We start from the raw sequence: 13,317 nt of genomic DNA on the forward strand, positions 1-13,317 counted from the left end.
GCCAAGGCTTCCCTTCAATTTGTGTTATGATAGTGAATTGGAGAAATATGAGGGTTTTAAAGAAGAAAGTCAAGTTGAGAAACTTTTTATTACAATAAAATTTTGGTGCAATAAAATAAAAATTACGTGATCATTTGTGAAATTAATCCCTTATATATATGTCTTTTTGTCTAATATACCATTTATCCATCTCTTAAATGTCTCATTTAATCAAGAATTCACCAATTAGAGTGGTAATGGTAAATCTTAACGAGTAATAAGTTCTCCATCTTATTGTTCTGAAACCTCAAATATTTTGTACCTGTCATTTTAGTCATACTCCTATTTTCTCTAGGAAGATCGAATATTCATTTATTCACCATCGTCAACTTTACGCAAGTCATGGTTTTTAGTAGTAGGAAAACAAACAATCATTGATAGTTGCCCCTTCTGAACTAACAAAATCCAATGTACATAATCTTGTTCGTTGCATTTCCCTCGCAATTTAAAGTCTAAACACAAGCTGATCTAGAAAAAACGGTCTTGTATTTAATTTCCCACCTCAAATATCCAAGAAATTGTGAATTACTAGTACTTTATATGCATCAATCAGAAAATGATGACATTATTCATTTGAGTTGCCAATCTTTGGAACTATGAAATAAGTCTCACACATGAACATTAATTTTCATAATTTAATTTTGTGTACTTCCATTTCTAGAAGAATTAACTATTATATTGTTTTTTTGAGGTGTCGAATAATTTTTTCTTTTGATATAAAAATGACATTCAGTAATTTTATATAAGATTTTAATGTAAAAGCTTTATTTTAATTTAAAAAATAAGGAATTGATATTCAAATTAAGGCTGAAATTAGATTATTTAACCGCTGACTGCTATCTTTCGTAATTGCCATTCTTTTTAAATAGAGGAATTACAAGATAAGAACTTCAAGACTATATATGAAATAGTAACCCTCTTTTTCCATTCGACTTAAGCAATGTTGAAGATTTCAACACATTTTTCTAGATTTAGAAAAATACTTTTTGAAATTTGTATTTCCCAATGTGATAGAATAATTCAGCAGTAAAGAAAAAAAAAAGGAAAAACTTAAAAAATCCAGGGTTAATGATTGGAAAGAATTACAGTGACAATGTTTGTTTTTGACATATATACACTTGATTGCGTCACTAGTTGATGTCTACATGCACAGCTTCTCTGTCTACAAATATGGAAAAGTGCTTTCACTGAATCCCACAGTACTACTCCATTTTATCCATAGTTACTTCTTGTTTGAGAGAAAACACAGAACATGAAGCCGTCTTATTCAAGGGTTGTTTTTGCAGCAATGCTGTTCTTTATGGTGACTACAACAGAATGCAAGAAATCATGTGGATTTAAGGCAATCTTTAACTTTGGAGATTCAAATACTGATACAGGTGGTTTTTGGGCAGCTTTCCCAGCTCAGGGCCCTCCCCATGGAATGACTTACTTCAAGAAACCTGTTGGAAGGGCAACTGATGGCAGAGTCATCCTTGATTTTCTAGGTCAATATATATGATTCTATCTCCATTCTTTAAGTTATATATGGTGATTGTGTTAGGAATTTAATTATAAATGATATTTAACCGAGCAGGTTACGAAACAAATGTAAAGAAAAATTCTTTTTTTAATAAAACTTGTGTGTACAACTCTGTGTATCTCCTGATTCTTGTCTCTAATTTGTTTTCCTTGATTCGAGGGCTGAAGCAGCGTATTTCTCGAGCGCAGGATGATGTGGACCTCCTTGTTATCACTCTACTTTTTAAGTTATTTATCAGACTTGCTATAAAGAGTTACCTATGTAATTGTAGGTCAACTTAATGTGATGGTGTAAAAAGTTTTATATATTTGTGAGCGCACATAACTTAAAACTCTTTTCTTGAATGGATCCTACTATATAATGATGCATTTCTATAGCATCTTTGCCATCTTGGAAAACAAGATTTCTTTCAATTCTTTATTTTTGTTTGTTCCATGATAAGCATTAACTTATATCCCAGCATTAATTGGTTCTAGTTTCAAGCTAAAAGCTACTATTGAAGATTTAAAATGTATGTTAGAAAAAGAGTTTACAGGCCTGTTTGCATTTGCATTTAAAAGAGAACAAAATAGCCGTAGCTGGAAAAAGCAGCAAACTTGGTCCATGCTTTGTATTATCATTGGAAGCTTTTGTTTGTCCCTATAGTTTCTGTCCTAGATCCTTATCCTAACTATTGCACCCGTGACCGCTTCATATGTGTGCTTAATTTCGATTTACATTATTAGCCCTTTTCAGTGTTCTGGCCGGTCCCTAACTCTTGGCACCATACCATAAGACTAGTGAATTATAAAGGGTGAATCAGTTAAGTCATTTCCAGAATTATTGGAGGAATTAATTAAATAGAATTGTATTTTCTCGAACAATTTAAATTTTTAGTTAAGACGATTATATATACAGATAAGTATAGTTGAGGTCTTCGGTTCAAGCCTCACTGTCATTCATCAATAAAAAGAATTCGACCGTAAAAAAAGTAAGAAATCGCACGTGAAAATGTTTGTTGAAGATATAATTAAGTAGTATATAAAATTGCCAATTTTTTGCAGCTTAAACTTATAGAATGAGATGGTCACCCATTTAAAATATCTACAATAATGATTAATTGGCTAATAATCTGGATCCTTCACACAATTATGTATTTAGGAAAATATTTGTCCTCCTTACTTCATCCCGCCTCTCATAAATTTCAGTTTAAATCTGTAACAGTTATTTGAAAGTTTGGTTGTTCCTCATGTGCAGCTCAAGGATTAGGTTTGCCATTTTTGAGTCCATATCTGCAGTCAATTGGATCTGATTACAGACATGGTGCTAATTTTGCAACATTGGCATCCACAGTGCGCTTGCCACAAACTTCTTTATTTGTTACTGGGGTTAGCCCTTTTTCTCTTGCGATTCAGCTTCGACAGATGAAAGAATTTAAGGTTAAAGTCGATGAACATCACCACAAAGGTACATCATATTTTTTTCCACAAATAGATATAATGTGTATTAATGTTATTCGTAATCGAGTCTGAATTTTCAGGGAAGACTAATCTGCCTTCGCCAGACATATTTGGGAAGTCACTATATACATTCTACATAGGCCAAAATGATTTCACTGGAAATTTGGCAAGAATAGGAATAAGTGGAGTGAAAGAGTATCTACCTCAAGTTGTTTCCCAAATAGCCAGCACCATCAAGGTAGCATCTTTAATTGGTCCCAGCATTCAATTAATAATTAGTCCCTTGTCACTTTTTCTCTTGTTTTTCTTTTTCTTTTTCTTTTGAAAAACTACTAATGTGTGAGCGTAAACTAGCTATTAGATAAAGTACACTTTTATTTACCTAATTATGCGTGTTATTGGCTCAGACATGTGCGACTTCTGATATTGATGTTGGTTCTGTTCTATTTGCCAGGAGATACATGCATTGGGTGGGAGAACATTTTGGGTGCTAAATTTAGCACCAATTGGATGTTACCCTGCATTTCTGGTGGAGCTGCCTCATAACACTTCTGATATCGACCAGTTTGGTTGTTTAATATCATACAATAATGCAGTGGTGGATTATAACAATATGCTCAAAGCAGCATTGGCAAAAACAAGAAAAGAAATTGCTGATGCAAATGTGATATACGTGGACACTCATGCTGTGCTCTTGGACCTCTTCCAACACCCTACTTCTCATGGTATTTGTTTTCCTTTTCTATTTAAGATAAAATGCTCAACAGTCCGAAATTCTGTTTTGAATGCCGCAAAATCTGACATTTTATCAATCTAACGCTTTAAGGCTAGAAAGATACTGGTTTTCTGCACATAATCCACAGCAATTAGGCCCCATTTTGTCATGAATAATATTTGTAAATGGAGTACTGAATTTTAGTATTTCAAACAGTAAGGAAATATTAAAAAAATTGTTTGAGGAGTATTTCAAGGGTACTGGTAATGGTTTTCATTCACAAATCTTTCAATTCCTTTCCTATATAGCTTCCTTGACCTTCAGAATACAATTTACATATTCGAAAATTATTTAAAAAATCATGTAAATCACATTCATTTATATTTAAATTTTTTCTAAGACAATTATTGGGAAAAAATATATTTGATTATAATCATAGTTTAGAAAAAAGGATTGTCCGGCTCTTCAAATAGTAAAAAATGTCATTCTTTCTAGCCAACCAAAAAAAAAAGTCATTCTTTATTTAGTGAAAAATATGCTTTTGCAGGGCTAAAATATGGAACCAAAGCATGTTGTGGATATGGCGGTGGTGCTTACAATTTTAACCAGCAAATATTCTGTGGAAATACCAAACAAATAAATGGAACTACAGTAACAGCCAATGCCTGTAAGGATCCACAAAATTATGTAAGCTGGGATGGAATACATGCCACAGATGCAGCAAACAAACTCACTGCATATGCCATTTTAAATGGTTCTTATTTTGATCCTCCTTTTCCACTTCACCATTATTGTGATGTCCAGCCTATAGATTGACACTGTTGTTTCTTGTGTTTAGCAATAATAAACCATGACTCATGAGTCATTTACTAGCAAACTGAATGAAACGAACTTAAATTTTTTTGATGCTTTGATAATTTATTTACTTATTTATTTCATAATGGCGGTGTCTTCATCAGCTAGTGTGTACCTCTATTATTCTACTAAGTACTTGCTACATGTACCAAATTAAAAGAAATCACCTAAATTTTAGTTATTGCGAAGAAAAAATTGTTGGGGTTTTAAGCTTATTTTAGCTTAAAAGAGGTTGAATGAGAAATGAAGAAAAATTAAAATATTTGAGTTTCCCTCTTTGACAAAAGGACATTGTCCATATTGGAGGAGGAAAAGATTTTTGATGGTTATATATACAATTGCTCTTCCTCTAGCTCTAAAGAGTTAACAAGAAGGCAAGCCTCGCGCCGTCGTCGTCGCTCGCTCGGCTTCGGCGTCGGTCAATTGATTGATTAATTTTTTGGACCAAATTTATTTGTTAATATTAAAGATTAACGTAATATTATTAATCCAAATTATTTGTTTTTGTAATGGAAAATTAATTTTCCTCCCCGTTTTGAATTCCCGTTTTATTTTGCGTAAATAGCCATTTGTATTATGGCCGTTTTATGTGAACAGTCATGACAGACCTTCTGAGCTGGCCTCATGTGTTGGGATAATTGTACACGACCAGGTATAACTTGTGTTATAAGTAAATAAAGTCGATACACGAGTAATCCAAGTCAATCTCATTGGATGGCAATGAAACGAGTTTTGGGATATTTAGAACATACCCAGGACTTTGCTTTGCACTACAGTAAGTATCCTGCGGTGATTGAAGGATACTGTGATGCAAATTGGATCACCGTTTCAACTGATTCTAAATCCACAAGTGGATATGTATTCACTAATGGTGGATGAGAGGTATCTTGGAAGTTGTCCAAACTAACTTGTATTGCCCGTTTTACAATGGAGGCTGAGTTCATAGCCTTAGATAAAGCTGGTGAAGAAGCTGAATGGCTCCGAAATTTCTTGAAAGATATTCCATTTTGGCCCTAACCGTTGGCCCCAATATGTATACATTGCAATAGTCAGGCGGAAATTGGAAGGGCTGGGAGCGTTATGTATAACGGTAAATCTCGTCATATACGACGAAGACATAAAATCGTTAGAAAATTACTCTCTAGAGAAATTATCACGATTGACTAAATGTGTCGGATCCACTTACAAAAGGCCTAACTAGAGAGGTAGTTGACAAATGATCGAGGGGAATGAGACTATGACCGAGGACAAGTCATTGTGGCGGTAACTCTATCTAGAAGACTGGATATCCCAAGATCTAGGTTCAAGGAGATCAAACAAAGTCATTAATAATGGTTCAACATTGTCAACTAAAATTTTGGTTCATTCTCGTGGTGAGACAATGTTCAGTACCAAGGATAAAGTATTAAGGCTTTTTAATGGTTTCTAAATTTGATATCGCGTATATCAAATAGTGTATCTACGGGATGAATATTTAGGAATCACCTATGTAAGTGTGAAATGTTAGCTGCTTCAAGGAGAGTTCTGTAAGGCCAATTCTCTATGCATTTATGAAATCAGGCAGTGTTCATGGCTGAAACGAACATAACATTGAGAATCAAAGTCAGTTAAGGGTTGATTGTGTGACTTATGGTTGTCTAGGTATACACCAAAGTTCGACGTTTCAAAGATATCAAATCTACCGATTGATCGAGTATATCCGACGTAAGTTCACTACGGAAAGTTCAAAGGGAAACCTACTTATCCAGATGCGATTAATCCTTTCTTGCGAATCATACAGTTTTCATGCATATTTTCATGATATAGCCATTCCCCATTCATGTGGGGAATTGTTGGGGTTTTAAGCTTATTTTAGCTTAAAAGAGGGTGATTGGGAAATGGGGAAAAAGTGAAATATTTGAGTTTTCCTCCTTGACAAAGGGACGTTGTCCCATATTGGAGGAGGAAAAAACTTTAGATGGGTATATACATAATTGCTATTCTTCTAGCTCTTAAAGAGTTAAGAAGAAGGCAAGCCTCGCGAAGTCGCCGCCGTCGTCGCTCTCTCGGCTTCGGCTTTGGCGTTGGCTTCAGATTTGGTCAAATGATTGATTGATTAATTTTTAGGATCAAATTTACTTGTTAATATTAAAGATTAACGTAATATTATTTAATCCAAATTATCCATTTTTGTAACGGAAAATTAATTTTCCTCCTCGTTTTGAATTTTTGTTTTATTTTGCGTAAATATCCATTTACATTATGGCCGTTTTACGTGAACAATCATGACAGACCTTCTGAGCTAGCCTCGTGTGTTGGGATGTTTAATGAATATCATGAATTGTACACGACCATATATAACTTGTGTTATAAGTGAATTGAGTCGATACACGAGTAATCCAAGTCAATCTCATTGGATGGCAATGAAACACGTTTTGGGATATTTAGAACATACCCAGGACTTTGCTTAACACTACGGTAAGTATCCTGCGGTGATTGAGGGATACTGTGATGCCAATTAGATTGCCTATTCAACTCATTCTAAATCCACAAGTGGATATGTATTCATTATTGGTAGAGGAGCGGTATCTTGGAAATCGTCCAAACAAATTTGTATTGCCCGCTCTACAATGGACGCTGAGTTCATAGCCTTAGATAAATCCGGTGAAGAAGCTGAATGGCTCCGAAATTTCTTGGAAGATATTCCATTTTGGCCCAAACCGTTGGCACAATATGTATACATTGCGATAATCAGGCAGCAATTGGAAGGACTGGGAGCATTATGTATAACGGTAAATCTCGTTATATACGACGAAGACATAAAAACCGTTAGGCAATTACTCTCAAGAGGAATTATCACGATTGACTAGGTAAAGTCAAGCGATAATGTGTCAGATCCACTTAAAAAAAGGCCTAACTAGAGAGGTAGTTGAGAAATCATCGAGGGGAATAGGACTATGGCCGATGACAAGTCATTGTAGCAGTAACTCTATCTAGAAGACCGCAAATCTCAAGATCTACGTTCAAGGAGATCAAACAAAGTCATAAATGATGGTTCAACATTGTCAACTAAAATTTTGGTCCATTCTCACGGTGAGACAATGTTCAGTACCAAGGATAAAACATTAAGGATTTTTAATAGCTTCTAAATTTGATACAGAGTATATCAAATAGTGTATCTATGGGATGACATGTTTAGGAATCACATATGTAAGTGTAAAGTGTTATCCGCTTCAAGGAGAGTTCTGTAAGGCCAATTCTCTATGCACTTATGAAATTAGGCGTTGTACATGGCTGAAACAAACACAACAATGAGAATCAAAGACGGTTAATGGTTGATTGTGTAACTTATAGTTGTCTAGGTATACACCAAAGTTCAACGGTTCAAAAATATCAAATCTACCGATTGATCGAGTATATCCGACATAAGTTCACTACGAAAAGTTCAAAGGAAAACCTACTTATCCACCTACGATTAATCCTTGCTTGCGAATCACAGTATTCATGCATATTTTCGTGATATAGCCATTTCCCATTGATGTGGGGGATTGTTGGGGTTTTGAGCTTATTTTAGCTTAAAAGAGGGTGAATGGGAAATGGAGGGAAAATAAACTATTTGAGTTTTCCTCCTTGACAAAGGGACATTGTCCCATATTGGAGGAGAAAAAGACTTTTGATGGGTATATATACAATTGTTCTTCTTCTAGCTTTTAAAGAGTTAAGAAGAAGGCAAGCCTTGCGCCGTCGCCGTCGTTGTCCCTCGCTCGGCTTTGGCTTCGGATTTTGTCAAATGATTGATTGATTAATTTTGGACCAAAATTATTTGTTAATATTAAAGATTAACGTAATATTATTTAATCCAAATTATCTATTTTTGTAACAAAAAAATAATTTTTCTCTGCATTTTGAATTACCATTTTATTTTGCATAAATAGACATATATGTTATGTTCATTTTATGTGAACAGTCATGACATACTTTCTGAAGAGTTGCACCTCTTCGTTTAAACTCAACATGTTGGCTATAAAAAGCACACTTCCCTTAGATTTTTCATATGAAATTTCTGAGTTCTCCTCTTCTTTTTGTATTGTTTTCTTACAAAACAAACATCGTAAATGTGATTTGTTGTCGCCAGTTGTGTTCATTGAAACACTAGGGTTTGAAGTACCACTACAGTAGTGTATAATCCGTCTATCCTGGAAGAAAATAATCGATAACCTCGGGTACTAGGAGAGAATTAAGTTCCTTAAGGAAACACTGTGAATTCAGTGGGCTCGGATTAAATTCTGTTTCTTCTACATTTTTGTTTATATGTTATTTTCTTCTCCATAATTATTTTACAAATATAGTATACTAACAAATTTAAGGAACTTAATTATTTTCTGTATTTGTGTTATACTCACTATTCTGGAGACTAAAACCTTTGTGGTTTTCTACTCCCGTTTTGGAGATTAAAGCCTTCTTGGTTTTCTACGCCATTTGTTTACTTTAACATATATCCTATTTTGGTTTACTATCAGTTATTCGGAGATTAAAATCCTAGTGATTTTCTACTCCATTGGAGATTAAAATCTAAGTGATTTTCTACTCATGTTTTATTCGGTTTGAAGATATAAAAACTTCACCGTTTATTAAACGTTTGTTTGTGTCATTCTTTTGCAGAATTGACGACTGAGAACAGAAACCAGACTGTTCCTATGGTGAATGCCAATGCATCGACAAGCCGAACAATACCGGCAGAAAAACTCAAAAAAAAAAATCGAGATCGATTTCAAGCGGTGGCAGCAGAAGATGTTCTTCTACTTGAAGACTTTAAGTTTATAGAAGTTCATTTAGGAAGATGTTCCTATTCTGCCCGAGAAACTCCAGACAATGAACGCTTTCTCGTGACTGAGGCGTGGAAGCATTTTGATTTTCTGTGCAAGAATTACATTCTTAGCGGACTGGAGGACGATCTGTATAACGTCTATAGTAATGTGGAGACGTCAAAAGAACTATGGATTGCACTTGAAAAGAAATACAAAACTGAGGATGTCAGGTTGAAGAAAATTGTTGTCGCTAAATTTTTGGACTACAAAATGGTAGATAGCAAGTCTGTTATTACCCAAGTTCAGGAATTGCAAGTGATTATTCACGATCTCCTTGCTGAAGGTATAAGTCGAATTAATACTTATGTTGAAAGTATTAATTATATTGTTATTACTAACAGAATTTTTATTGTAGGTCTTGTCATCAATGAAGCATTCCAAGTTGCAGCGATGATTGAGAAATTGGCTCTTTTGTGGAAGGACTTCAAAAATTATTTGAAACACAAACGCAAAAAGATGTCGCTCGAAGATCTCATTGTTCGATTGAGAATCAAAGAGGACAACAAAGCTGCTGAAAAGAAGGGTCGTGGAAACTCAACAATAATGGGAGCAAACATTGTTGAGGATGCTCCTCAAAATAATAGAAAGAGGAAGAAGGCTTCTTGACCGAAAAGCAACCCAAGCAAGAAGCAGTTCAAAGGAAATTGATACAACTATGGGAAATCTGGACACAAATCTGTAGATTGTCATGCTCCAAGGAAAGACAAGAAGAAGGGTCAAGCAAAAATGGAAGATATTGATGACTTGTGTATTATGCTTTCTAAATGCAACCTGGTGGGAAATCCTAAGGAGTGATGGATTGATTCTGGAGCCACTCGTCATGTTTGTGATGTTAGAGAAGCGTTTGATATATTTGCTCTCATTGGACCCGAAGAGACGCTTTCTATGGAAAATTCTGCAATGGCCAAAATTGAAGGATGTGTCAAGATATTTCTGAAAATGACTTCTGGCATTGTGGTGACTCTGAACAACGTCCTTCATGTTTCCGAGATTAGGAAGAACTTAGTCTCTATTGCACTTCACGTTAAGAACGAGTTTAAGTATATTTTTGTATATGATAAGGTTGTAATAAGTAAGAATGATATGTTTGTCGGAAAATGTTACCTCACTGAAGGCCTTTTCAAACTGAATGTAATAGTCATTGAGAATAATAAAATTTCAGCTTCTTCTTACTTACTTGAGTCAAATGATTTATAGCATATACGTTTGGGACATGTCAACTATAAAACCTTGCGAAAAATGATTAATTTGGAAGTATTATCTAAGTTTGAATGCAACAAATCAAAATATCAAATATGTGTGGAATCTAAGTATGTTAAACATCATTATAAGTCAGTTGAAAAGAATTCAAATCCTTTATACTTAATTCACACAGATATTTGCGACATGAAGTCAATACCATCTCGCGGTGGAAAGAAGTATTTTATAATTTTTATTAACGACAGTACTCGATATTGCTATGTTTACTTACTTAATAGTAAAGATGAAACAACAGATGCATTCAAGCAATACAAAATGAAGTTGAAACGCAACTTAACAAGAAAAGCAAAATGATAAGAAGTGATAAGGGTCGTGAATATGAATTTCCTTTTGAAGAAATATGTTTAGAATATAAAATTATTTATCAAACAATGACCCCTTACACGCCCCAATCTAATGGGATTGCGGAAAGAAAGAATCATTCATTAAAGGAGATGATGAACGCATTGTTGAAAAGTTTTGGTTTGCCACAGAACTTGTGGGGGAAGCCATTCTTACGGCTAACCGGATACTAAATCGAGTACCCCATAGCAAAACGCAATCCATTCCATATGAAAAATGGAAAGGAAGGAAGCCCAGCTTGAATTATTTTAAAGCATGGAGGTGTTCGGCAAAAGTGCAAGTTCCTAAACCCAAAAGGGTAAAAATAGGACCGAAAACCGTTGATTGTGTTTTTATAGGATATACGACCAATAGTAAAGTATATCGATTTCTGGTTCATAAATCAGAAAATCACGACATTCATAATAATACGGTTATAGAATCAGATAATGTTGAGTTCTTCGAAAATATATATCCATATAAAAAGGAATGTGATTCAATTGGTGAAGGATCTAAACGACCTCGGGAAGAAACAAAAGAAAGTATGTTTAATCAGGAGGATCCAAGACGTAATAAAAGTCAAAGAACGTCTACTTCATTTGGACCAGATTTTGTGACTTTCTTATTAAAAAATGAGCCTCGAATATTTAAAGAAGCTATGCCTTCTTCGGAATCATTATTTTGGAAAGAATCAGTCAATAGTGAAATAGAATTCATATTGAACAACCGTACATGAGAATTGGTTGATCTTCCTCATGAAAATAAACCGTTGGGTTCTAAATGGATTTTTAAGAGGAAAATTAAAAATAATGACATCCAATTACAAGAATTACGTTCATACGAACGTTAGTAGCATTAGCTGCAGTTTATGGTCTTGAAATTCATCAAATGGACGTTAAGACAACCTTCTTATATTGAGATTTGGAGGAAGAAATCTACATGGAACAACCTGAAGGGTTTGTGGTTCCAGGTAAAGAAAAGAAGGTATGTAGACTTGTTAAGTCCCTTTACGGATTAAAACAAGCACCCAAATAATGGCATGCAAAATTTGATCAAAAATGTTATCAAATGGTTTTAAGATAAATGAATATGAGAAATGTGTGTACATTAAAAATGTTCCAAATCACATAGTCATTATTTGCTTATATGTGGGTGATATGCTGATAACGAGTAATGACATTGCCAACAAAAATGTGACTAAGTGTATGCTAAATAGCAAGTTTGATATGAAGGACTTGGGAGTTGCCGATTTAATTCTAGGTATTAAGATCCATAAGACTCCTCAAGGTATGGAATTATTACAATCTCACTATATTAAAACAGTACTTGAAAAATTCAAGTACTTAGATTTTAAATTTGCAAAGACTCCAATTGATGTAAATCTTGCACTACCAAAGAACAAAGGCCAAAACATATCATAATTGAATTATGCTCATGTGTTGGGATGTTTAATGTATATCATGAATTGTACACGACCAGATATAGCTTGTGCTATAAGTAAATTGAGTCGATACACGAGTAATCCAGGTCAATCTCATTGGATGGCAATGAAACAAGTTTTGAGATATTTAGAACATACCCAGAACTTTGCTTTGCGCTACAGTAAGTATCCTGTGGTGATTAAGAGATACTGTGATACAAATTGGATCACCGGTTCAACTGATTCTAAATCCACAAGTGGATATATATTCTCTATTGGTGGAGGAGTGATATATTGGAAGTCGTCTAAATAAGCTTGTATTGCCCGCTCTACAATGGAGGCTGAGTTCATAGCCTTAGATAAAGCCGGTGAAGAAGCTGAATGGATCCGAAATTTCTTGGAAGATTTTCCATTTTGGCCAAAACCGTTGGCTGCAATATATATACATTTCGATAGTCAGACGGCAATTGGAAGGGCTGGGAGCATTATGTATAACGGTAAATCTCATCATATACGACGAAGACATAAAACCGTTAGGCAATTACTCTCTAGAGAAATTATCACAATTGACTATGTAAAGTCAAGCGATAATGCGTCGGGTCCACTTACGAAAGGCCTACTAGAGAGGTAGTTGAAAAACCATCTAGGGGAATGGGAATATGGCCGATGACAAGTCATTGTGGCGGTAACTCTACCTAGAAGACTAGAGATCCCAAGATCTAGGTTCAAGGAGATCAAACAAAGTTATTAATGATGGTTCAACATTGTCAACTAAAATTTTGGTCCATTCTCGTGGTGAGACAATGTTCAGTACCAATGATAAAGCATTAAGGCTTTTTAATGGTTTTTAAATTTAGCACTGGGTATATCAAATAGTGTATCTACAGGATGACACATTT

General features: G+C 34.6%; 1 protein-coding gene across 1 annotated transcript; it reads left to right on the forward strand.

Moving 5' to 3' along the window:
• The first annotated feature begins 1,178 nt into the window (after nt 1-1,178).
• LOC104244344 (GDSL esterase/lipase At4g01130-like) lies at nt 1,179-4,621 on the forward strand. The gene is made up of 5 exons (XM_009799755.2): nt 1,179-1,526; nt 2,798-3,007; nt 3,081-3,238; nt 3,455-3,725; nt 4,263-4,621. Exons 1-5 carry the CDS (start codon nt 1,292-1,294, stop codon nt 4,529-4,531), a joined length of 1,143 nt encoding a protein of 380 aa, XP_009798057.1. The 5' UTR covers nt 1,179-1,291; the 3' UTR covers nt 4,532-4,621.
• Nucleotides 4,622-13,317: the final 8,696 nt, after the last annotated feature.

Source organism: Nicotiana sylvestris, chromosome 1 (assembly GCF_000393655.2).
Source record: "Nicotiana sylvestris chromosome 1, ASM39365v2, whole genome shotgun sequence".
NCBI classification, from domain to species: domain Eukaryota; kingdom Viridiplantae; phylum Streptophyta; class Magnoliopsida; order Solanales; family Solanaceae; genus Nicotiana; species Nicotiana sylvestris.